The sequence below is a fragment of the Gymnogyps californianus genome, chromosome 1 (genome assembly GCF_018139145.2).
Source record: "Gymnogyps californianus isolate 813 chromosome 1, ASM1813914v2, whole genome shotgun sequence".
NCBI classification, from domain to species: Eukaryota; Metazoa; Chordata; class Aves; order Accipitriformes; family Cathartidae; genus Gymnogyps; species Gymnogyps californianus.
The window spans coordinates 155,011,368-155,038,288 of NC_059471.1; the positions used below are offsets into that span (position 1 = coordinate 155,011,368).

The window sequence follows — 26,921 nt, forward strand, 5'->3', positions numbered from 1 at the left end:
CCGGGCGGGGGCGGGGTGCGGGCGTTCCGCGGGGCGCAGGCGCGGCGGGGACGGTCGCCGCCAGGAGAGGGCGGGGGGGGAGGGGGCGGTCCCCCCCTCCTCCCGCCTCCGCGGGGGCCGGGTGACGCACGTGCGCGCGCCCCCGCGCGCTGTTGTTCGCTCGCTCCCGCGCCGCCTGCCCGTGCCTGCCTGCCTGCCGGCGGCGGGGCGCGCGCGGCGTGTGGGGCTGGCACGCGCGCTGTTGTTATTGGTGCCGCCGGCCGCGGCGGAGGGAGGGGGAGGGGGAGGAGGAGCAGGCGGGCGCCTCAGTCAGTGAGTTCTTTAAAGATGGCCGGAGCGGCGGCGGCCGCCGCGACCCCCGTGTACTGCGTGTGCCGGGAGCCCTACGACGTGAGCCGCTTCATGATCGAGTGCGACATCTGCAAGGACTGGTTCCACGGCAGGTAGGCGCCGGGAGCCGCGCGGGGCCGGGCGGCGCGGGGGGGGGGGACGGACGGCCGCCGGGTCGGCCGGCCACCGGGCACAGGCGGTGGCAGTCGCCACCCTCCCCCCGCCCGGTAACGCCTGGGGGGACAATGGCTGCGCCGTGGCGGCATGGGGGGGGACCGGGCTCCTGGCCGCTCCGGCTCCCCCCGCGGCGGTGGCAGTGGCCGGTGCCGGCGAGGGCTGCCGTCCCTGGGCACACGGGTCCTCGCCTGCGAGGGGGCGGCCGGGCCGGTCGAGGCGGCCGGGCGGGGGGGAGGCCGGTTATGAAAGAGCAACAGATGCGGGGCTCCCTGGCCGGCGGCTTCGCTGGCGGGGCCGGCGCCACCCTGAAGTTGAGCCGGCTTTAGGGGGGCGTCGTGTCCCCCTATCGCCCCGCTCCCCCGGGGGGGGTCTCTCCCGGGACAGGGCGGTCTCCTCGCGGAGAAGTGCGGAGGGGGCACCGCGCCGGGTGCCGGGGATCTCCCCCGGCCGGGCCCGGGCTCCTGGCTCGCCGTGCGTTTTGTTTGGGGTGGGCGGCTGGCGGAGGGCTGCGGGGGGCGGAGGAGGGTCGCCCCGCTCCTCTCGCCGCTTTGACGTTTCCAGCCCGCTCCCGAGCGGCCGCCGCCGACTCGCGTGTGTTTTGCGAGCCGAGCGTGTGAATAATAAAGGCCCGGCGGCAGCCTCCCGGCTGCGAGCAGGAGGAGGAGGAGGAGGTGGCGGTGGGGATGGATTCACGGGCAGTTAAACAAAGGAGCAAGTTGGGGGCCCGCGGCTCAAGCGCTTCGGCCGGGCTGGGGCTGCGGGGCTCCGAATTGCCGCCCCCATTATGTGGGGAGCGCCGGCGTGCGGGCCGGGGAGCTGGCGGCCGTGTAGGAAGTGCCTGGTGATTGACAGCAGGACATTTAAATACCCCCCGTGTAACAAAAACAGGCTCCCGGCGAGACAGCAGCCTCGCCCTCTGCCGGCGCGGGGCGGCAGAGCCCGGCCGGGACGAGCGGAGCCGGCCGCCGCTAGGGCCCCGGCTCCGGCTCCGGCTCCGGCGGCCCCCGGGCCCCGAAGTTGCCCGGAAAGCCGTGACCGCACCGGAGCTTTGCACCTCGCCGGCGCAGCCGGCCGCTGAACAAAGCGGTGCGCCGGGGAGGGCTTCCCGTCGGGGAGAGGTGTCGTGCGGCAGCGCGCTGGCGGGCCGGCCGCGTTTGCCTTTCATTTCTTGCCCTCAGCGCTTGCAGCAGAGAAACGATGGTTGTGTGGGCTCCCCCCCCCCCCCCCTTTATTTATTTATTTTTTCTTTCTTCCCCTCAGTGGCAAAAGAAGAACACTGGCTAAAAGTAGGTTGCCTATCTAGGTGTTACTTAACAGTAATTATTACACATGGGTGTTTTCTTGCCACGTTTTAGGGTGGAAGGAAGGTTTTCAGTATTTCAGATGTTGACTTGTACGTACGTTGAGTTGATATGCTCTTTGTATATGGGTTTCCCTCGACTCAAACCACAGTATAACAGAAACTATGAAAAGGGCTTTGTGAACTGTAAAACCTGGCAAAGCAGAATTGTCGTACCTTTAAAAACAACCCCTCGTTAATATTTTTTTACTAGACTGCTACTAGTCTTGCCAGTACTGTTGTTTGAAGCTAGACGCACAACAGCTTTTTTGGATTACAGTAGCTTAACACAAGTTTGTCAAAACTTGGTCACTGCTTGTAGTAAAGGTGCAGACATCGTCTGAAGGTCTTTGTATGTTTACAGGCTTTCTCCCTTTCAAGTATTTTTCTGCATTTGTGTGTTGCTCTTTCAGTCTGTCTTGGCAATTGCTCAGTTTACATGCAGGCTTAACTTAAACGCCAGTCTTGTGCACTAATATTACTAGGGTACAAGTGAACTGATTTCTGAAATTGTTGCGAGGAGGAAAATACTGACTGGCTGATAGGAAGGTGGGACAGACCACTCTGTAGCTTTCTTAAATCTTGATCTGCATACAGATCCACACTGGTTCCTGTGCTTGAGCTCTGTCATGCAATTGGTAGAAAAACTGTGCTAGCGCTGAACTGCTTTGATAGTCTGAAACCCTTAGTGTGGAAAGTAAGCAAGGCACCAGGAGCTGGCAACAGCCATGTTGCTCTGGGATTTAGTTGCATGCTCACCCAGTCTCGTGACTTAAGGACAGGATTGTGGGAGACCGTTGTCCTCTCCCAGCTGTGGTCTGCTCTGGGAGTGCCCTGCCCCTTGCTCTAAGAGTATGTGAAGACTATTACTTAGCTTGTGAAGAAAATACACACTCTCAAATCTTGAAGTTTTTGGTGAACTTCTTGGTTTCATGCTTTCTTGATTTCATGCCCCCCCCCCCCCTCCCCCCAGCCTGTGGAATGGGATTGATGTGACTTCATGTTAAGAAACATATAAACCCATGCTTACTTAAGGCTGTGGTGCACTAGCATGATACCTAGCACCTATTATTGGATTACGGACTCTTTGCTGCCTTCCGTGTATAGTCAAGAGAGTGCCTTAGCAATATGCTGGAGGCAGTACAAAGTCTGTTCTGACAGATCGGTACTAGTCCCTTTAAATTTTACGTGGTATTTTTTTCTGGGTGGTGTTCTTGCACTATCTGTCTTCAAATGACTGTATTTTGGTTTACTGTTATCAATATATTAATATTATCAAATATGTATTTTACTGCTTCTGGCAAATATTTGTGTAAAAGCAAATATTTTGATGTCCCTTACAAGGCTGTGAACCTACATTCTGGGTTTTAGTTACAGTACGAGTGGGCCTATCATCCGGCCACAATCTTGTGTAATTGCCTCTTGCTGAACAAAAGAGCATAATGTGTGTGTCTGTGTGGTGTTCTAGGCTTCATCACCTTCTTGAATGGCTTGCAAGAGTGGAGAGACTACAGAGACTTAGATGTGACAAACTGTCAAATCTTTCAGATGGGCAAATCCATTTATATTTTAGACAGTTTTTGTATTTTCCCGGTCTTTTTATCATATTTAAATGAAAATGTCACATAAAGCTGCCTCCTCCTTTCTGGCTTGTCTAGGATATACTCCAGCTAGAATGCAGCAGAAAAACTCCTTTGTGCTGCTCTAAGTGTTCAGGTTTTTCCTGAATCTGTTCAGTAGCTCTTGACACCTATTTAAGTTCTTGGCTTCATCTTCAAATGATATGTATCATAGCATGATACTTCTCATTCTCTCTCCCGTCGTTTTTTGTTGCTCTGCCTCAGTTAGTAGGTTAACTACATACTGTCGTCTTTTCTCGCTTGTGTTTTTTACTGTGATGTATGTAACCTTATGCACAGAATATCTTTTTTTTAAACCGATCTTGCAGTCAGCTCTGTTCTTGGAATGTGTTTGTGGAGTTTGCAGAAATCCTGTTGTCAGCTTTGAAACTTTTGTCCTTTTTTCTGTCCATGATACTGGTACTCGACTGGATTTATGTGCATTGCATAGATGTCACGTTCTTGTAGACTAGGTTTCAGACAGGTCGGAACAAACTTAAGTTTAAGCATATAATTCAGTTTTTGTCTGCACAGTGTAATGTTGTCTGTAATGCTTCAGGAGTAAATGATTGTAGAGTTAGCTTTTTAAGACTGTTTGCTTTGTAAAGCTGCACTGGTACTGTACTGGTTGTAAAGGAACATGGAGAAGTCAGTCAAGCAAACTGAGAATTAAAAATGCAGGTGCCCCTATGAAGCTTTCTGTGTAACAGTTTTCCAAGGGATGTTTTGTTTGTCAACAAACATACAGTGAACTTCTAGCATGTCTCAATGACAAATAGGGTAAGAAGTTATCAAGTGTGTGAATGTCAATTACAGTAATGGTCTCTGCCTTTTAAAATGCCTGTAGCCTTTTTAATGTATTTTTTTACATTAAAAAAAGATTTTTTTGAAACAAAATGTTTTATTCTTCAAAGCCAGAGCAGTGGGGAGTCTGAAGGGAAGGCATCCTTTTTTTGTTCAAAATTAGTAATTTTTCCTAAAATTTCATAATGTTGTCAACTTTGGTGTCTCCTTCTCAAGGAGAAGAAAGAAAGAAAACAGCCCATCCAGCTTTGCTCAGCTCGCATCTTTGGTGTTTTGTGTAAATGAAACTTAAATTTAGAAGCCATAAATCCTTTTTCTTTTATAAATTTTTATGTTTACAGAAATCAGCATTTCATTTGGGCAGATGAGAGGGCAATAAAGGAAATACAACACTAATCTGTGTGTAGTGTACGTGTGTACATTCTTCTGTTGCAAAGCAAAGTCAAATTGATTAAATTTATATGGAATTGCTTTTAAATTGATAGCTCTTGCTCTCAGGATTAATTCTGTATTCTGTGTAGCCTTCTTGAAAGAATTAACTTTCTTTTTCCTTTCCTAGAGCAGTTCATTGATGGTATATAGAACTTTGCCGTTAAATGTTTGATGTTTTTTACAGCTTTGTCATTATTAAAAAACACTTAATAACATCATTTGAAAAGAAAGGTGATTCATGTACCTTTTGAGGATGATTATTTAAATCGCAGATGCCTTGAGGCTTTTTTCTCAAATGGAAAAAAATTTCAGCGCCAAAATCACATCTGAGCTAAGTTCATGTAGAACATAGTTTTTCTGATATTGTATAGATTTGAGCATGTCTTCATTTGGTCTCTGAAGAAACCTAAAATTGCTCAACATCTGCTTAATCTGATCTCAATTTCAAAATCAAGGTTCCCTCTTGCAGCTGTTAGGTTACATGGTACAGGTCCCTCTTAACACATTGGTTTGTACTCTGAAGGCAGGCGTTCTCCTTAAGAAAAGAAGGAAATGCACATGCTATAGTGACCACTTTTCCTGAATGGGTTCTTTGTTTTGGAGCTTTATACATGAAGTTCTGCACAATGGGCTTCCCCAACTCTTTGCTGCTGAAAGAGGCTGTCCTACTCCTGGCTGCATGCTACTATAATTTCTCTTTAGCTGGTTCAGCGCTTGTCTGATTGTTTGGTAAATCAGCTCTGCTCAGAAAACTGACAAAACCCATTCTTTTGCTGGGTTAGCTTTTTGTTGGGTTACTGAGCTGAACAGGCTCATCAAGGGCTAGGATGAGTCCCAGACTTGCAAAACACTGGTGAGGACAGTGTTGCTGGAGGAGATGATAGTGAGTGGGAAAAGACAGGGAAGTTGCCCATGTTTCTTCCTCACTGCCTGCTTCGGGATCAATGGCTCACCCAGTTTTGTGGAACCTTGTTTTTGTGTCTCAGTCACCATATGTGATTCTACTTTGAATCTCATGGCCTCGGCCCAGACCCATCTGCTCATCTATTGGGGTCCATAGAAAGCAAGGCATTTCCATTACAGCTGCAGTATTGCAACCCCAGAGCATCATCTGTTTGCTGAGACAGGCGAAGCTCCTGCGTCTGTCTTAAACGGACTTGGAGGACGTGGTATGGTGATGCTCATGTCAAGAAACATGGAGACTGCAAAGAGAGACTGTTAGAAATGCCTCCTGGTGCAGACCTTCTGTTCACAGAAAATTAAGTCCTTGTAATTATAAACGTTCAGGGGCCTGAACTGGATCAACAAATCCTTGTCTGGTCACTAGAGCTTTGGTCTGGCACCAGAGGCTCATGAGCTGACTTTCTGGCTTTGGTAATGTATAAGCCTTAAATTCTTCCTGTGGCAACGGGGTGTGTGTTAGGGAAGTGTTTTAGACCTCAAGGGAAAATTAATGCGATGTTAACCTTACTTTGGTTTAGCCTTGTTTCCTCACAGGTAAGATGGAAGCCTCAGCTTAAGTCCAATGAGCTGTGTGTCCTCTGCCAAAGAATTAAGTAACTTCAAGTGACTTCAGCTCTTCTGACAATACAAAAGCTGTAACAGTTTTGGTTAAACTGAGAAGAAACTAATAATAATTAGGATGCCAGACTAGCACTTGTGTAATTGTGTGTCTGTTTCCGATCCTTTTATATTCTTCATTTCAGCAAGCCATTTTTTCCCTCTCAGTTCCCATCTGTGAAGTGGGAAGACTTATTAATATATATTAAAGTAGATGTATTCTACCATAATAAGCACTACAGAGTAGTAAGTATTCAAATTTCTTCAATTTTTGAAACTGTGTAATAACATGTAGAATTATATGTACAAGTTTTTTTCTTTACAGTTTTCTTGAAAAACTGGCTTTATTTGAAGTATGTATACTTTGAAAGTTAACACTTCTTTCCTTTGGACCTGTAATTTGGTAAATTTTTTCATTTGATGTTCTGGAATAAAACATAGTAGATGTTTTAGAATATGCATTCCGACATAATAACTAGGACAAGAAAAAAAAAAAAGTATTGTCCAGTAAAGATCTGTAAGAGAACTGAAGGGTACATAATTCAGCTTTTTTAATTAGAATTGCAACAAGATTCTAGTGAGTTTCTAAACAATTGTTAAATGCTAATAGTTCTCATTTCTAAAGTACAAATTAATTATTGCCTATTCAATGTTAGTTAAAAGATATGAAGGTTCAGAATTAGTGATTTAAACACTACCTTTTATTTTTTGTAATGTTATAGTTGATCTATATCAGTATTTTTGGTATAATTGTTTTTTCTTTGGCCATTCTTGACTGCAAATGAAGGCGCTGTAAGTCTTTATGTGTAATTTAACTGGCTAATAATGAATTTTTTATTAGCTAGTTAATTTATGATGATTTTATATTCCAAAATGTCATTTGTTGATGCTTACGTAGCACTTCAGTATCTTCCTTTCCTTTTCTTATATTTAATACATGCTTGATTTGACTGAAGAATTAAAATGTTTTCAGAAGGCTCTGTTTTGTGACTTCTATATCTACAAACTACAGAGGTAAGACAAGTCTGGGTGGGGGCTGCTGCTTGGTACACTTAACTTCTGTGTATATCTGCTAGGTGCTACAGTGCAGAGCATGAAATATATTCCTTTTATTTTAAACTTATCTTGATCTGTTTATAATGCTGAATTCTCTTACAGCAACACAATGGCAATAAAATGGATTAAGCCTTACAGTGGAGTATCACTGTTAACTGCCAGTGGGCAAAATCACATTCATTTTGTTTTCATTCTTCATTTGTGGTTTCTAGCTTTTTTTGTGGACAGTTTTCATATTCATTAGCAGATTTCTTATGCTCAGTGCAGTTTTCTGTGCACTTTCTGTATCATCTTTTGAAAGATCATGTGATACAGTGTCTCCATTCTGTTTACATGACAGTTTGCACAAGTTGAAGATGAACTCATACTCTTCATGTAAATATTTGTACTTTCCCTACATCATTTTAAAATAAAATACCATTGTCTCGAAACAACTCTGAGTAATCAGTAAAGACTTTCATAGGCACAATGTGCATGCTCAAAAACAGAAACATGCTCAAGTTTTACATTTGTCTCATTGCTGAACTATGAAAATTCAATTAAGAACATTGCTATTGCTTTATTAGCAAAGTAGGAGAGATATTTTAGTGAAATATACAGCTTTTAAAATAGCTAAGCTATTTTTCATTTGTCAGTCCTTTCTAATGTATTGTAACATTAGCTCATGAATACACAGAACTAACAATCTATGGAGTATGAATAGTCTTGAGATGTCTGCTATATGGTGGTAATGTGGATTTATGTGGCTGGTTACATCTCCTCAGGTCAATTCTGCTTTTGAATGGAATTAATATTTAATACTGTTTTCTCCATTACTTCAGCATTAGCTACAGCAGACTTTAAAACTGGTCTTTCTTTTTGAAAATATGAGTTCATTGTTGCTCAGGCAGGCATAAATGCTGATGTTTGCCACAAAAGCAAGAAAGCTTTTTTTAAAAACCCTCCCACATCATTCTGTCTTAAAAGCCAACTGGAGTGAGGATGACTGTTCTAAATTTTTAATATATTGTGGTATGAAGTCTATTTATTTTCATTTGAAACTGTCAGCTGACATTGCAGCTAGCCTGGGAAATTCATTTCATAAATCTAATTGTGTTTGTTCCATTTACATTAATGCTTTATTCACTTAAAGGCTCTTAAAGCACTATTCATGAAAATGAGTGCAAGGAAAGGTGACTTCCTGAGAAATGAAGTCTTTAATATTGAGGATATAGGATTGATCTGATCTGTCATTCTTACCACTTATCAGGCAGTATTTTCTAAACAGACTGACATTTTCCTTTTGGGATATTGATGTTTGAAGGCCAATAAACAAGGGCCAAATCGGGTAAATGAAGAGCAACCAAAGAAATTGCTATGTCTTATTACCCAATAGTACTTGTAAAACTTCTAGTTGGCTTGCCCAAGGTACGGATTTTTAGTTTTGTTTCAATAACAAAAATATTTGGATCTTTTCACTAAAGGATTACATCATGCTGTTGACTTGCAAAACTCAGTGTCAAGAACAAGCGGAAGTGAAATGAGGCACTGCAACTTAACGCACGGCTTTCAGGGGTACTGATGGGCAGATCTGTGAGCTGCAAAGTGCCATATGGAGCAGTCTAGGAACAGCACCAAAAGCAAGATAGCCGTGCTAATGGGACATTGTGCCCAGGCGAATGTTGCCCATTTACCTTTTGGGATAGTATTTTCCCTTTTTATTTCATGATGGTGTGCTGTGTTGACATGCCACAGCTTCAAGCCCAGACGTGCTGTCCTAGGTATTTCTCTGGGCTCTATTGCTTATGTAAGATAGAACCAAAAGCACGTTAGCAAAAATGGTGTACACACGTAGCCCCTTAAATCTCAAGTTAAGTTCTGACTACAGTATTTGTCTGCCCGGAGGACACATCAATGTGATGCAAAGGTGAGCGGCAACTTGCTGCCTCTGATGCTGTGCCCTCCTGTGTGAATTGCTAGGACCTATGGGGGCACCACTCTGAATCTGTTAACGCTGCAGTAAAATGTGCTGCTCTGATGTAGTGAATATAGGAGAAGTAGTTTAGAATGCTGTTCTTATTCTTGTAAGAATGAATGAGGCAGCTGTAATATTGAGTGATTGGACTAGCATCCTTGCTGAAAAGTGTCTTATTTAACTGAGTGAAAGCAAATGCCTTGGCTGTAGCTTATACTTCCAGCATGGTCAGCTGGCTTGTGCTTGAAGCATCATGAAACTCCAGTAAGAAGGATTTAGGTGTGAACTAGAGTTAGGAGTATCATTTGAGTAGATCAGAATTTTCTGAAGTGAAGATGTAACTCTTAAGTGCTTCTGCAAATGTTACCTCTTGGCTTTTATATTTTACCAGTAAGGGCAAATTCTAATTTTGTTTTGTTTTTTGGAATTGGTGTCTCGGCTAGCGTCGCCAATGAGAAAGTACTGTGCATTCTATTTCCTGGCCCTTATTTGAGTGTGGAAATAACTTTATTGGCTAATGAAAAAAACACAAACCCTCCACTTTATAGAAGAATAAAGCTTTTTACTCCTAGTTAGTTCTGGTACTGGATACTGAATAGACTTATTACTATAAGAGAGATCAAAATCTTGTATATTGGTGAAAGGAAGGTTATCACTGTTGGTGCCAGTGCTTGTCCTGTTAATGTGAGGTGCCATTACCTGCTTCTTGCAAAGATGCCTGACATACAAGTGGTCTTTTCCCAAAAGTGGTTTCCTTACATTAAGGACTAGATCCGAGGTATCTCTACAATCCTGTTTGTTTATTGTGTATTAGTGCTCCTGTGCCTTTTTTCTTTCTCCCCAGCATGTGAATGTCAATGTATGTCTCTACGTTAATTGGCTGAATCTTTGTCTTTCATAGGGTAGCACTGCATCTAATTCTCTTTTTTCTTTGATACACACAGTCTTAAACAGCGATGTTATGTGGGGAGGGGGACAAGGAAATGAGACAAAATCATGAAAAAGTAGTAAAACATGGGAAAATAAAGCTTTAGCCTTTAAGTGTGATCAGATGATCAGTGAAATGATTTTAAGCAAACATCTTGTTTGTCTGGAGTAAACTTACGTGAAACAGGCACTGGTATATTTACATCATGTAATTAAGAGTGAATTGCAATGCATTCTTTACTGCTCTTGGCGCATGTGTGCTGAGAATGGAAGTGAATGCATCCCTGCAGTATGTGATGTCAGTTCCCAATGCAAATTACATGGAAAATTCCCAGGGAGTTGCTTGTGGACCATATAGGAGCTTGAAGCAGGAAAGCCTCTATCTGCAGTTTTCCACACCATCCCAGGGCAACACTAGTAAAATATAATATACTTTTTGTAACACATTAGTAAATGTTTTGAATAGTCTATTTTTGTGTTGTATTTTTTTGTACAGCTAATGGGGAATTTGGAAACAGAATTAGCAGGTAAATGTGTTTTATATACTGGATTGTTGGTTAAAACAGTATAGTAAAATTCTGTTTCTTATAATGCCAACCTGAGGAAGCTGGATAGGTCTCTTTCCAGTGTGAATGTATGCATTGCTCTGAGCCTCTGAGAAATTTCATCAGCTTTCTATGAAGTTTGTGCACCATGATACTTTGGAACAAGGTTTTTGTTAGGAAGTGTTCTCTGTCCCTTAATATGTTTGCCAGCGTCATGTATACCCTCATATGTGTTTGGAAGAAAAAGTGTAAATCTCTAAATGATCATTGTTGGAAACTTACTGACTATACTGGAAATTTACTGACTATATGCTAAGAGGCTGGGAGTAAAGCAGATAGTTCCTTTTCAAAACTCTGTACCAGACACAAAGTAACTGAACGGGACTTCTGGTTTTCAGGTGTCTGGAAAATCAGAACTGAGATGAGGAGATTTTTCTGTTCTCATGGGGTATCTACAAAGGGAGTAAGCAACGTAAGGAAGAAGAGATAGTCTTCTAGGTGAAAAGCTGGATGGAGAGAGGACAGGAGAGTGAAGACAATGTAGAAAGAAACGGATATCAGAAGAAAGAATACTTGGAGAATATTAACTTGTACTGCAAGAGTCTGGAGTTTCAAATTTGAACATTAATTTGTGAGTGAAAAAATCCTCTGTGCTAAAATATCCGCTGCAATGACCAATCACTCTGAAGTGAAGTGCGGAAGATCCAAGTTCTAATGCAGCCGGTAGGCTTGCTGATGCTGATACAGATGCATGGTTGAGTTTTTGATTTGATGGAGACTACTTCATGGTGTGCAGAAAATAAGAAGTCATGATCAACGTTAATTTAAATTTAAAATGTAGCTTTCTGTACCTTTCTCTGAATGGAATCTAAGCTGAATCAGTTGCATCAAGTCCAATCTTGATTCTTGCATTTTCTGGAGGTAAATACACAGTTTGAGGTTGTCTTATGTAACTCTATGGTTTGAATTGCTAAAAGTAAAAACTGTCTTTTTAAAGAAAGCTGACTCTGGGTGTATTTAAATTGATGTACTGCAAATTATATTGTAAGGTTGGGGAATTCTCCCTCTTCAAATAGCTTGATTATTTTTTCTTAGTATTTTTAGTTTTACTTAGTTTCATAGGCAGTGCTATATAATAGAAACAAACTGATAAATAACTTCTCTTCTGTAATGGAATTGTAAGAAAATGGCTTAATACTTTGCGTTCAGTGAATTATTGAACTCATTAAAGGCTCTTTAGAGATCATTGACCTCTGAATCTTTATCTAGGAAACACTTGTGGTAAAGGATTGTTCTCATGTGAAGTATTTACCACTTTTTGCTGATTATTGAAGAAAAATGTTTTTGGCACTTTCGGATTATATTAGTAGAGATCGTAAAGAAAAGCAAAACATTACTATCACTTTCAAACCAGAAAAGCAACAACTGTTAAGTGTTACTTGTACTCCAAAAAGTCTGGCAGGTATGAGTCAGGTTTTAGGCAAATTTAAAGTCCTCACCAGTTCCTGAAATAATTAGAGAAATGGACAGTTCTGCCTTTTTTTAAAGAAAAACAGGTGCATTCATAGTCAGACTGTTATGTTCCTGTAGGAAGCACTATTAAATCAGAAGACTAAGAAAAAGTATTAGTATGTCTTAAGACCTGCAAAAGGTTGTGCTGTAATGCATGTTCCCTGTATGTATTTACTCACTAATGTCAGGAGCAGGGACCAGAACTCAAGATAATCTTGTCAATGTCTTGAGTTCCCTAACCAGAAGGTTATGTTTGGGTCACGTTACATTCTGTTCTGGGCCCATAATTCTTGGATTCTTTTCTTTAGAGTAAGAGTCTGTAAGTGGGGGAGATAAAGAGTATCTTTACATAAAAAGTAAACTGGAGGTGAGCATTCCCTTGAGATGTGTGGGCTTGAACTCCCACAACCTGAATAAGCACTGCTGCCATGTCACTTGGAAAAACAAAATAACTTCTCCCTTCATAACTGTTTTTTTTAGTGCCTGGTACTTTGAAAGTATGGCAGCTGTGCTTGCCTTCTGGCTTAGATGCCCAGGAACGTGGCGCATGCTGGTTGGGTGCGCAGGGCGACCAGAATAGATGGTGCTTTTGGAATTCTGAGGTCAAGTGGTAAGGTGCCAGGTGGGTGTAGGTACCTGTGTGGTTAGCTGTCTGTCTTCTGAATTTAGGTAGGCTTTAGGGGCCAGCATCCTTATTTGGATATTGTCCTAATACCCTTATATAGATATGTCCTTTTTTTTTCCTGTGTTCTTGCAATTTCTCCCTCATTCTTCTCTACTCTGGATTTGAAAGTAGTTGTTCCTTACAAATATTCATTCCAAGGCTGCATCCTGTTGTACTTGCTATTTTAACTGATCCACTTGGTATCAGTTGATGTGGAACAAAAGTCCTTTGGTAGTCTTACTTTTGGTTTAAACTAGATTTATAACAGTGTAGTGAGAGACCCAAATTAATCTAGAAAATTTTTATTTAATAAATAACTTTCACAGGATCACAGAACTACTGAGGTTGGAAGGGATCTCTTAAGATCATCTAGTCCTCCCTCCCTGCTCAAGCAGGGTCAGCTAGAGCAGGCTGCTCAGAACTGTGTCTAGTTGGGTTCTGAATATATCCACAGATGGAGACTCTGCAACCTCTCTGGGCAACCTCTTCCAATGTTTGACCACTCTAGCAGCTAAAAAATAAATAAATAACTTTTCCCCCTTGTGTTCAGATGGATTTCATATGCTTTAATCTGTGGCCAATTGCCTTTTGTCCTGTCACTGGGCACTACTGAGCAAAGTCTGTCACCTTTCCCCTCCCATCAGGGGATTTTATACATTTTGATACTTACACACATCAATAAGATCCCCCTGCGCTTTCTCTTCTCCAGGCTGAAGGGTCGCAGCTCTTTCAGCCTCTCCTCATCTGAAGGATGCTTTAGTCCCTTAATCATTTTAGTGGCACTTAGCTGGACTTGCTACAGTATGTCCAAGTCTCTTCAGCTGGGGATCCCAGAACAGGACCTGACACTTTAGGTGTGGCCTCACCAGTGCTGAGTAGAGGGGAAAGATCACCTCCCTCGACCTTTTGGCAATGCTTTTCCTAACGCGGCCCAGGAAGCTGTTGGCCGCCTTTGCCACAAGGTTGCATTGCTGGGTAATGATCAGCTTGTAATAATCAGGGCTGCAAGGTCCTTCTCTTGCAGAGCTGCGTTCCAGCAGGTTGGCCTCCAGCGTGTAATGGTGCAGATTACCCTTGCAGACAAAGCCTAAGACCTGTAATAATGTGTACTTTCACTCTTGAATTGCAAAGACATAATTTACTTAGCTTATATCAAAACATTTTCATATAATCACTTCTTGTAGTATTCACACCCAAAATAAAACACTTGGACGTGTTGCTCTTTGGCAGACTTCCTGTCTTCTCTCATAGAAACAATTAAGCAAAATATGACTCAGAATTTTCTCCCAAAGAATTAATTTTGTGTTTTTTCACAATAAGTGAACCATAATGTCTCCTGTAATTTTTACAGGAGTTGTAAATGTCTGTACTCATTTCCAGGGGACCTTTTGCAGTAGGTCCTCTGATTCCTGCTTCATGCTTTTCTTGTGCGTTTCTTTGAGCGTTCTTGTTCAAATGTTACTGGTGTTTTGCCCGCTGTGAAAAAGAAGGCATTGTAAGAGCTATATATACATACACTAGGGTGATAACATGGACAAAATCTTTTTTTCCCCATCTAAAAGCTGTGCAGCTGAGTAGCACAGACTGTGAAGTAAAGATTGCCTCTAAAAGTGTTTGCATGTAAAATCTAGAATAAAAGATGTGGATTTGTGCTTTTGCAAATAATTTAGATGGCTCTAGATAGCTTATGATAGAGCAAAACTGGTTTCAGTAACCTGGATCTGAACTTCTTAGAGTTTTAGATTAAAATCAGTATGTCACATTATTTTCAGAATAAAAATAATTGATGGAGATAAAATTCAATCTTAGTGCTGATGTAACTCAACCCCCAAACTCTATTTAGCTTTGTTCTGCACTATTTGAAGTTTCCACGTGGTCTGAAAATTACTGTGCTTCATTAATTCCCTCTGAAGAGGATTGAACAGTTGGATTTCTGTAGATGGAATAATGTGTAAAAGTAACTTCTTGATATGTTCTGGACTGCATGGATGCAGTTTTGGCCAGTATGCCCCTCTGGACCTCTATAAGCAGCTGAGAATCCAATAAAGATATCTAAATTATGGGCATTATCTAGTTGATTGAAGGAGCTTATTCTACCTACTGCTCTGCTAGCCAGCCAATGTAACATCTGATATTTAAACTCATTATCTGTGTATCTGAAACAGTTTGCTTGTATCATAGCTTAAATAGAAGTTAATGTAATCAGCTACTCCATCTGCGTTTGAAATGAGGATGGTGAGCTAGAGATGATGAGCCAGTTTGCTCTCAGATTTCTTCAAAAATGAAGCATCTGTCTCTACTTGCTATTGACTGCAAGTCTATTTGCCTTATAAAAGTAAGGTATTTCAAAGCTATGGGAGCCATCGTATTTTTTTATGTTGTGGTTAGAAGATGCAGAAATTGCTCACTAAAAAGCTTACTAAAAAGTTCTTAGCAATGTCTGAAAAATATTGTAGGCTGGAGGAGGAATTACACAGTTGAGAAGCAGAGGAGTTTAAAAATGTCTTTGATTTTTTTCTTCCTCTTAAAGGAGAACTATTTAATTAATTGAATTTTGAAGGCAATAAAAGATTCATTTCAGGTACAGCTGCAGAGACTCTGCTACTGTGAGTGTTAAGGCTACTTAGCAGGAGGCTCCAGGAGGTCTTTAAAACCAATCTGGTTCAGAAATTTTTAAACCAGTTAGGTGATAAACTGTATTTGGTGTAAGGAGCCAATTAAAAGGTGTGTAAAGCAGGCTGAAGCCAAGTTTGCTGTTGCTGCGTCTGTAAAAGCAGCAAATCAGTCATATAGTAACCCAGGAATAAGGGATTTGCAGCATGGAGTCTTAAGGTTGTGCTAAGACTGGTTACTGGTCCTAGAATGTGGGAGACAGAAGAGGGTATTGCCTAATGCTGTTAGCAGAAAGTCATATTTTCAAATCATGGCTGACATAATTTTCCAATGAAGGGGCACAGTTTAAAAACAATCATTAGCTTCCTAATCAATCCCCTCAGGCTAGGAAGCCATTGTGGGTTTGTTACTGTTCACCTCCAAACCTTTTTTTATAACTGTGCTTGAGAACAAGACAGATCTGATGGTGTCTACTGACAGTATTATTCAGCATGTCGAAAGCTTTACAGACTGTGCATGCCATAAAATAACACAGTACTGATAGTACTTGTCATGCTTCATGATCTTTTTAAACAGCTCATCTTTATTAGGCAACCTGATCTTTCTAAACAGCTCATCTTTATTAGGCAACCAGAATAACCGGCTAGTACTCTCTCTGTAGGAGGCTGCAGTCCATGCCCAACACTTCCAGCTGTTGAGAAGGAAATGGAACTGCTGAAGACATACCAACAAATTCCCAAATGAATTAAAAACTGGTTTTAATATACAGTGCAGATCGCCTAAAAGAGGTGGTTGGCCTAGTATCTATTATTAAAGATACGCTTGTTACATAAGAATATTATAACAAATGTTTTTTTGTGAGACTTGGGTGTAGGTAATTCTGGAATTCAGAAACTGCTGTGAGTATGCAAGAACCATTTGTGAGTTTTTTCTATTCAGTTTCTAAAAAATAAACCCCAAACATTAAGTCTTGTTGTTTCCCTAAATGCTGGCATAAAGTGATACTTCTTTCATTAAGAGCAGGTAGATATCTTCACACTTTAGAATGGTCATCATGTTTCTCTCAAACTTGGAGGTGGGAATCTAACTGAAAATTTGTCCTTCTGGTCTTGTCCTGCTTTATGGAAAGCCATATTTGATGTGATTTAGAAACGTAGCTTTCAAACTGTTTGGGTTACTTGTTTGTGTTTCTGGTCTGTTATAGTTACTGCTGTACTTCAGTGAATTACTGGAAAGAGTGTTTTGTAGGCAAATAACATATTGGTAGTGGCATAAAGTCATCTATCTGCCTGGTACTTGCCTCAGCTACTCTAGTAGCTGGAGCTACAGATAACTGGTCTCAAGGAACTGATAAAACTAAACACTTCTTCAAAGAAGGACTGGGATACCTAAAGGCAGTCAGACTAAGACCATCTTAAATGCTGTGCTATCTAAAAAACCTTGGTTCACTTGTGGCATCTGGTGCCAACGTATGCATTTCTTGGACTTAGTAATGTCTTTTTCGATGTTGTGCAGGGTGTATGATTAAATTCTAGGATTTTTTTCAGATGCAGGGAGGGCTGTTCCCTGCAATCTAATTGGTAAGCTATTGGCAATTTATCCATTAGATCAGAGTAATTCTGAGTATTAGTGAATAACGAAGGTGAAGTTCAACAGTAGGCCTGACTGAGTCTAGTGACTTCCATTGTCAAAAGGGGCAGTCCTACTTCTCATATCCCTCTCTCCCGCTTACATAGTCCCACTCCCTCTCATGAATTGGCTCTGATAGTTGTCCAACTGTGCTGTAAGCTAACTTGGTAAACAGGCAAAAAACTGGCTAGGTTAGTTTCTCTTAGATAAGCAAGTGAAAACAGGTTGCCTTGTAACCAGGCAAGTACCAGGGCCATTGCAGGGAAGGGGAATGGGAGTGCTTGCTTGGAAGGGAATGAGTAACCTGCCTCTTCCAGTGGCTGCAAGCTGTTAGATCAATGCAAACTATATCATGTCACGGCTTCCTAAGAGTTCTTTGTCATTTTGGGTTGAACCTCAGTTTCTCTTCATAGGCTGTTTGTGATTCAGTTAATTTCTCTCTTCTTTCCTCCCCTTCCAGTGCCCTCTCTCTTAGAAACAAGTAACTAGTATGTCTATTCTGTGTACAAAAGGCCCTTGCTGCCTAATAGGAAACTCTGCACTGGAACTGGAGCTGAAATTTGTGTTGATTGTGGTCAAAGGACTTGGGACGCCAGTAATTCTTAAAACCACATCATACGCAATGTTTCATTAAGATGGCTAGAGACAGAGAGATAATTAACAGGAGTCTGTGTGCAAGTTGGTGCTGAGGAAGATTAAGACAAAAAACTAAGAATGTAAAAGTTGAGGCAAGCAAATGTCTGTAGACAATATGTAACAAAAAAAACTTATTGAAATTTCATTTTTTATATCTTCATTCAGGAAAAGGGATGGCCTTCATTTGCTGTATTACAGTTGTCATAGTTGCTTTATTCCTGAATGAGTGAAGGTTTAATTAACTTGTATACTGACTTCCCTTTTCCACCCTCTTGTTACCTCTGTAGAAGAGCTTACCCTATTTCTTCCTCTTTTTCTGCTGAGGAAATAATGGTAGCAATTTTGGGTAGTAGTTTGTTCTTGGGTAGAATACAACCACACAGAGGCACTCAGTTAAGATGTCTCTTTCAAGATAGCTATGGCAGCTGTTTTAAATAGGTTGAAGATTTTGTGGTTTGTTTTTTTTGTTGTTTTTTTTTTTTTTTTTCTTTTCATAGAATCGAGACAGAGTGTCAGTTCTGCCTTTAGAACCTCTGTGGTTTGAAGGTATTATTTTAAAGTACTTTTTTTTGCTTGGTTGTAAGTTTTGGATTTTTTTTTTTTTCGTTTCTCATTTGTAAGCACAATTATAAGAGAATAACCCTGGCTGGGAATTGAAATAATGCAAATTATGTAAATAAGATGCAGTTACGTGTCCGGGGCTTTTACTAGGTTCTGGAATATCTTAGAGGGGAAGAGGTAAACTTTCGTTGGCTTGGAGTCTTGAGGAGGAGATAAAAATAAATCATGGAAAAACTTTCTTAAAGACCTAGAAAACCTTTTTCATCAGTGTATAGGGAGAACGCTAATTTCTGTCTTTTTTCTTCCCCTTCCAATGCCCTCTCTCTTTGAAACAAATAACTAATATGTGTATTCTTCTGTGTACGTAAGGCCTGTGCTACCTAATAGGAAAACAAAGCTATTATAGACTTTGCATTATAACCGGAACTAAAATTCATGTTGGCTGTGGTCAGATAAATTGGGACTCCAGTATTCCCAGAATTACTTGAAATCCAATGTTAATCCTTTTTCCTGCATCAGGTGTGGGAAGAACAGGATAGCTCTCATTTATTTCAGCATGCTTCTAGCAGTTGCAACTCTGCTAAGACGCAGTGCGGGAAGTAAGATTGGGCTATTGTTTCTCCTTTTCTTTGCTGTGTCAGTCTGGCCACACTGGGAAAATGAATGGAGAAAGATGGGAGTCTGAACTGCTGCAGAGAATCTTTCTGAATTCCTGAGAAGAATGCTTTGCTTCATATGTGAAGGGTTACACTGATTACTAGTTTTAAAGTGCTAAAAAAATTTTCTTCAGGTCAGATTGATGTACATTTTTTTCTTTCTTTCCTATAAATCTTATGGCTTGATTCACTTGCCGGTGTCATCCTGGTTTATCTCATTGGTTTCACACTGAAATAAGGCCTTCAGCTATCACTGCTGCTTTTAAAATGCCTTTTCTCTCTGCTCTCACTGACATGCTCTTTAGTTTTGAGCTCTACTGTAGTTTTCTTACATGTTATTTTTCTGATCTTGAGGCAGCTTATTTTGCTAAAATCTACACTAAAAGATCTAGGCTTCTTCAGAACTTCATTTCTGTAAAACAATGATTTTAAAAGGACAGGGACAACAAATAATTGTAAATACTCTTTTAAAGCAGCTTGATGCAATCATTCTGGTTGGGAGAAAAATCTCAGTTGGCATAGGAAGGAGGGAAATATTGGGTATGTGCTTAATAGATGATACTAAACAGAAGGAATACGTCAGAAGTACTTTGGTAATAACTTGGCCTTGTCAGAAAATTGCCATTAGGAAAAGTACTCCTCATAAAACTGCTGCAAGTAATCCATGATGGTCGATGCTGTTATGAATTAAACTGGACTGTGTCTCTCTTCCTAACAATCTTACATTGTAGTGAAAAGGTTGTTTGACTTCAGTGTGTTTTTGCATGTAAAGCTCTGTGGATTTCCTGAGCATGTACTTCTTTTGACTGCAGTTTGAACAGTCATTTTACTTTTTTGCTTAAACACCTAATAGTTACATTAAATCATTGTATAGAAATCAGCTCTCCACACAATCTTTTCATAAATGTAGATGATTAGAAGTAAGATTATGCTGATTATATCAAATATTCAGTTGTCAAAGTATTTTATAAAAGTAATGGCCCTTTCTCTCTTAACTTCATTCTAGCAATTTCAATAAATTGAACTAATTGTACTTAAAATCCAGATCTTGGAAAAAAACATATGTTCAGTTTCAAAAACATATCAACTCATTTTCAGACTAGACTGGAATTATGGAATTGATGAATCAGTGTACGAATAATATATGTCAATGTTGTTTTCCTGAGATTTTGGGTACCATGGTGATTATGTTGAATACATGGCTACATCCCTAAATGTAGGTAGAAGGTTTTGTTGTATCTGTAACTGACCCTCTATCATTATGAAGCTTGATAGCTTTGTTCCATTGATCATAATTTTCCTATTAGGTTTCTACTTTTCAGAATCCATTCTGTGGAGTTGAGCTTTCTTTGACAAGATGTCACGTACTGATTTTATTTATTATAGCCTCTGTGCTTTGAGGGAGTGAAAAGCACTGTTATTTGAGAGAGAAATTATGTATACTGATTTTCTTTCTCAATGGAAGAATGTGCATGAGTATTGCCATTAAAAGTGTCTTCTGCAAGGATAGCGTTAGTATAGCTATCAAACTTTAAATTTTATTTCTGGAGGTCCAGGAAGCTTGAGCCTTTGGAAGGCCCTTTGGAAATCAAAATAGGTCATATACCTGTCTGCATGTTTGTGTTACTGCAATACCTCAGAGAACTATTACATAATTTAGAAGCAATAGGGTTCAATTACATTAGGGAAGTCTAAACCTATGTAATGAACATTTACATTTTTAGTGTGCAATGGTATGGTTAATCTAAAGTAGACTAAGATCTCTTAGGACTTTGGAAGTGTCAGAACAGATGCCTCTGAGCAATCAGAGGTCAGAGTTTTATGTGTATTATGGCATGTAGCATTGTTATTCTTGGGATTCTTATGTGTGTTGTAGTATGATGCAATATTGAATAAATCAGTGTATTTTGAGGTATTTTGAGAGTTGGCCTTACATGTCATTTTTCTGTCCTTAAGAACTTCATTGGTGGAATGTGTGTGAGTGAATGTACTAAACCTATGTATGCTGTTGGGCCAACGTGCATATATTCTATACAAATACAAAAAATGTTTGGGTTTTTTTTTTCCTGGAGAAAATTGGTAGCTCTGAGAGAGGGGAATGCTACAGACAACCATTATTCTGTTTTTCTATTTTTTTTAATTATTTTAAAAAAGTTTATTTATGCATGCTATTTGAGTTGTGTTTATACCAGTCATTCCTTTTTAAAAGGTATTTTGTTTTGGAAAGTGAATATGGCAAACACAAAAGCTCAAATATTTTTATGTTGGGTTTTTTTTTCTGTAATTTATTTTAAGGTAGTAAGGTTCTATATCTAGTGTATAGAAGTTTGTCACTTCTTTAACATTATTTAATTGGCAAAGTAGATCCTTGTAAGCCTAAATAGTATCGTGATTGCAGAATAGTTACCATGCTTATCACGGTAAGACTAAGAGATAGCTGGTGGTTCCTTGCGCTTTCCCATGTTGCTTTGTGGTTTTTGGTCAGTTTTATTCCTTTGGTGTAACTGCATACATTTTGAAGAGAGGGGAAAAAAAATGTCTAGCTGGCACTTGAGGTTCAGGTTTTTAAAGCTCACTACATTTATTTTAAGTTTTAGACTCTCCTTCAAATAAACTTCATTTTTTAGCTGTTTTTGCGCTACGGGATGGTATGTAGTTTGTCAACAGTATTGTCACACTATGACTTTGTCTTTCTATTCCTAATTAAGTATTTTAATATTGTCCCTGAATGAGTGGCAGATGTGGCTATTTGGTTGTGGCAGTGACATCTTTAGTACTTCCATTGTTTTAACCTGTAAATATTGCCTACTTGGCATCCTTTTCCCACTTGGAAAGAATAGGCTTGAATTAAATGACTAACCAGAATTCTTTGCCAAACTGACTTCCTACCCCATGCTTTTCTTTGCATTCTTGGGATGGAGTAGGAGAAGCTGTTCTTTGCATAACTTGCAAGCTTGCTAATTAATTTTGACAATAAATGCAATAGTATTTTGGGGTTTGTTATGCTCAAGCAGATGAGGAGTGAAAGTAGCAACTGCAGACCTTGTTATAGGTAAACTGAAAAGTTTGCTATAATACTTGCCTACTACTTGCAGAGTTATTTGCTCAGTATATTAATAGAACTATCGCTCATCCGTGATGATTTGAAATTCAGTAATAAGGCCTGATACTAAAAAAGCAAGTGTCAATCTCTTTCTTATATGTGTATATTGTTGGCATAAGGTTGCTAAATAGGCATCTCTTTCCTGTTGTTTAGCAATCATTTTTAGAAAGACAAAATAGTGTATAGATGAAATAATAGAATATTTTCAAATACCATGTCTTAAAAATACAATTAAGTTATATATTTGGTAAATAACTGCATATAACTGTAACATGTACCATTTTATTTATTTTTTATTTATAGGAATCTTATTGTTAGGGTTTCTAAAGCCTATCTGAAAAAGTGAGTTGAGTGGTCGTTAATTTTTTTCCATTGGATCAGCTTGTTGAACTGACTTGTCATGTGGCTGCCTGATGGTTTAGATCTGGTGAGAGAAACAATGGAAGTCCATGATCAGACAGTTGGAGGAAGGAGGGTGGGACCTTTTTTCAGCAGCAACAGCTACACTCAATTTAATATTATGTGAAACTGTACCCTGTGGTAGTGACTTCAGTTTTTGGACAATTAAGGCTGTCCTGTTACTAATGAATCTTTGCTACCTCTAGAATTGACTTATTCCTTTCCTCATCCCTGTTAAGACACAGTAGAGACTCACTATCTCTATATCTTCTGAGCTGTTCTGTGGATAACTGGAAATTGAAAAAGGATTTTTGGGATCTGCTGTGTCAGATAATAGGAAACATGCCTATACCCCTAGTAATTGTCTATAGCCCTGCATTCCCAGTAACAGGGAACATGCTCTAATACCCTAGTATTTTTACACTGTTCCAGGATTTTTTAAATTTTTTTTTCCTACTGGATGTCAAGACATGCTTTTTTCTCCTTTTACGGATAAAGCCTGCAGTGCTCTCTGAGGCATAGCAAGGAAAGGTTGTGGGTGCTGATGCAAGGGTGGACTTGAAGAAGAGGATGTGCTGAGTTCTTGTTTAGAAATAGGATAGTAGGAAAAAAAAAAAAAAGAACATTACCCATAGTGTTTATTCAGGGAGAATATAGGGGGATCTTGGAAAATGTAATTTTCAGTCATTTTATAACTTGGAAAACATGCAAGGTATTGTGCCTAATTAAATATGCTAGCAAGAGTCCTGAACCTGCATTTTTACTGCACAATGATAGCAAAAAAAGTCAGACTGTTCAGGTCAGACTGTGGAAAACCAAGAGGTCTTTGGGCCTGAACTTTGTGTGTCCCAAGAAGAAAGGAACAGACTTTAAAAAACTTTGGCTCAATTTTGAGCTGTAAATCAATATATAATTGTAAAACAGTATCTATCTGACAATATCTGTTGAAGAAATAGTAGATGTTCCTGTGATGGCCTGCCATGTTTCCTCACCTGCTAGGTGAAGCTTATAGATACAAAGTGTGATGCTGGTGTTGAGAGAAGTGGAAGCTACTGTGGGAAACTTCATAAGAAGCACAATTGCATGTAGAAAGAAGAGTCTGTTAGATTGTTTTCCATGTGCTACTGAAGGAGGTGAAAAAGGGAGCTTACGGAATTTAGTGATGGGGGAAAGGAACAGAAGACCGAATCCAGGAGAATGGTGTCCTGTTTATGACCCAGCTTCTCGACAAATTAACTTATTTTTTCCATGTTGAGGATGATCCATCTGTTTTCTGCAGTCCTTTTATTAGATCATCAAAAATTGCTTACATCTCTCCATTTTCAAGATTTATATTTTCAGTATGCCTTGTATACAGGAAAACTCAGAAATTTCCTAGTAGGAATATCTTGCTGACAGTTGATAATCTGGCCTATTAGTCTTTTCAGCTGTGACAATTAAATTGGGAAAATGGACATCCAAACTTTACTAGTATCTTGACTTTTGTATTGCTATGTGTGTAAACATTCACTTTTATACTTGGAATTTTAGATAATGGTAGAGTATATACACTACTTGTTTTAATAAGATGAAATAGCTTTTCAAGTAGTTGTGTCCCTTTAAGGACACTGAAAATAAGGCCTTGAATCAAGAGTGCTTTGGATTTTTTTCTTAAACGAGGATTCTTTCAGTCATACCAATAGAGGCAGTTAAGCAATCTCTAAAATGTTGTGGTCGTGCTTGATAACATCGGAAGTAGGGAAGAGAAAAGCCAGACTGGATTGAGAGCAAGCAGGTATTAGATTTGGAAGGTGCAGCAGCCTGTGTGGTGACTGACGTGGATCCAATACTTCTTTACAACGTCATGCTGCTGTAGGAGAGAAGAGGTGCCAGGTGCCTTGGGTGGTTTACTCTGTACAACTGTGCAGTCTTCAGGGATAATGCTTCCTGTAAATGTTTTGGACTTCTGCAAACTCCTTGTACAAGGCATTCCAGCATAATTGTGAAATAGTTGTTGAATCTGTCATACCGAATTATCTGTACTCATCTCTTAAATTCTAAATTAATAACAATACTGCAGTAGAGAACACCCTCTGCAGGATTTTTTTTTTTTTCCCCTGTGAAAGAAGCCTTATTTTCCCTTTACAGAAAAGCAGAGGCCCATTGGTATCTGTCAGATTTGTTAGATAGTCCTCTTCTGATTGTTTTTGATTTACACTTGCTCCTTTTACATAGCTACAAATATAATAATCAAATGGAAAGTTGCGACTAAATCAAAAACATTCACCTTCTAGTGAGACTTAAGTCTGGAGAATTGGTTCCTCAAACATTGAGTAGCAAGGGACTTCTTCACTTGCCAGGGATGGGCCTGTTCTCGTATGTGGAAAAACTTAACACTTCCCTGATTCTTCTACTACCTCTTACTGACCTTGCCTTGATACTAGACACCTCAGGGAAGTTATGAAAGTCTGACTACTCAGAGACTGATATCATGGAGTCTATTTTTAAGTAAGTTTTTCTACCTTGCTATTGCTTCTAGAACCATTTCAAGTAAAATTGGGCCTGTTCAGGCCTTCCACCTTCATGAGCAGAATTAGAGATGTATTTTTGCATAGTCTCCTACAGCTGGGTTTTTTTTATTATTATTGTATTTTATTTTTTATTTTGTAATACTGTAAACTTTTCACCATTCCTGAGGATTAGTCTACAGCCTCCCTGCAGGAGATGAGCAATTGAGAAACTAGGTAGTATATACTAAAGACATTTCAGCCCAAATGGATGGTGAGGGGAAGGGTAATAATGATATTTCATTCAGGAAAACATCAGTGGATTGGGAGTGTTACTGTGTTTGAGTATGTTAATGCTTTCCAGGCTCTCTGATACCTCTTGGTGACCTTGCTTTGATACTTGAGGTCTGAAGTTGCACTTACCACAGTAATTGATTGCTTGCTAGTAGCCAGAATGATTAATGTCGGATTCATCTGTGTACGTTGGAGAAAGGGACTCAGGAAAGTGACTTGGAATGGTGCTGTATGTGATTGATATGCTCTGTGGCATCCTTGGCAATGCTTGTTCTTGCAGGTGCTGGCACCTCATTTGCCCTTTGCATCAGTGAGGTATCTACTACTAGCTTCACTTTCAGTATCTCCCAGTTAGTGTTTTGCCTTTCCAGTTAGTTCTGAGTTTAGAGCATAAATAGTAGACCAAAAATGTTTGCTTCTTTATTGAATGGCTATTCCAGCTATTCCAATACCATTCCAGTGTCACCTGCTGTCTCTGTATACAAAGCCCCATGTGCCTTCCTGAAAGGTTATGGAATTAATCAAGTCAGAGAAAGTGTTTAGTACTTCACAGAATTTCTGCTTTATTTTCAGGCTATCTGTAACATTCTGTAAGAGACAATAAAATCAGCATTCTTAAACAGAATATGACAAACAATTGTCAAAGCTTGAAGGTATTTTTACTATACTTTGATGTAAAGTTCTTACTGTTAGTCAGCAAGATAATCTGATTGGGGTGATGATGAACGTGTCAGATCAACACCAAGAAAAAGGAAAGGGAGTAAGTGAAGTTTTCCCATGGAGCACTGTGTTTCATTGAATGACTGTGCAAACTTGATCAAGATACAGTCCAACTTAAATATCTTTAGCTGGTCAAAAATCAGAAATTTAGCTAAAATAATGGGATTCCTAAGGATGTATAAAACCAGCCTTCTCATTTGGGGCTTTTAGAGTGTACATTTTAAAACAGTTTTCTTATAATACATAGGATTATGAGTCACTCATCTATTCTATAAAAAGAGAGAGAACACAAGCAGAAGAAAATGGGACATGCGTTTTTAAAGACTGCTTCTGCCTTCCTTTTTGTTTATATGTCAGCTGAATTTTCATGTAATAACAATTTCTGTAGTTGTGGTCTTAAAGCAGATACTAAATATTGCAAGAATTGTGATGAACTGTGGCAGCTGAGTTTTGTATTTAGATTTTAAAATAGTATGTATATAAAAAAGCTATATCATTTCTAAATTTCATGTGGTATGTAGCAAATGGAGAAGCAGAAGAACCAGCTGAATCTGTTTACAAAGAATTCAGAATGGTGTACTTCTCATTGATAGTTACATGGGAGATGCTCTTCAGTTTCAGATTTGATTTGCTCATTGGTGCGCTTTGAATGCTAGGCTGTTTAGTATATTGTTTTGGCAGCATGTACTGACACTTACTGGAGCATGTCAGCAGTTCTGGCACTAGGCTGCTAGGGAAAAGACTTTGTGTAGATGGATCATTTCAAAGCTTCAGTGTTTAAGCTGTCATTACACTTTTGATATGAAACGGGTTACCTGAATGGAGTACTGTTCAAGTTCTCATGTTACTAGAATGCATTGAATATAAACACCTAATTTTGGTGTAAATGTTCAATGTTGTAGTCT

General features: G+C 39.9%; 1 protein-coding gene across 2 annotated transcripts in view; it reads left to right on the plus strand.

Moving 5' to 3' along the window:
- The first annotated feature begins 327 nt into the window (after positions 1-327).
- The window catches only part of KDM7A (lysine demethylase 7A), a 66,879-nt gene continuing 40,285 nt past the window's right edge, over positions 328-26,921 (plus strand). For both annotated transcript variants that reach the window (XM_050913239.1, XM_050913247.1), the window contains exon 1: positions 328-443. In XM_050913239.1, coding sequence (XP_050769196.1) covers positions 328-443 — 116 coding nt within the window. The remainder of the gene's footprint in view (positions 444-26,921) is intronic.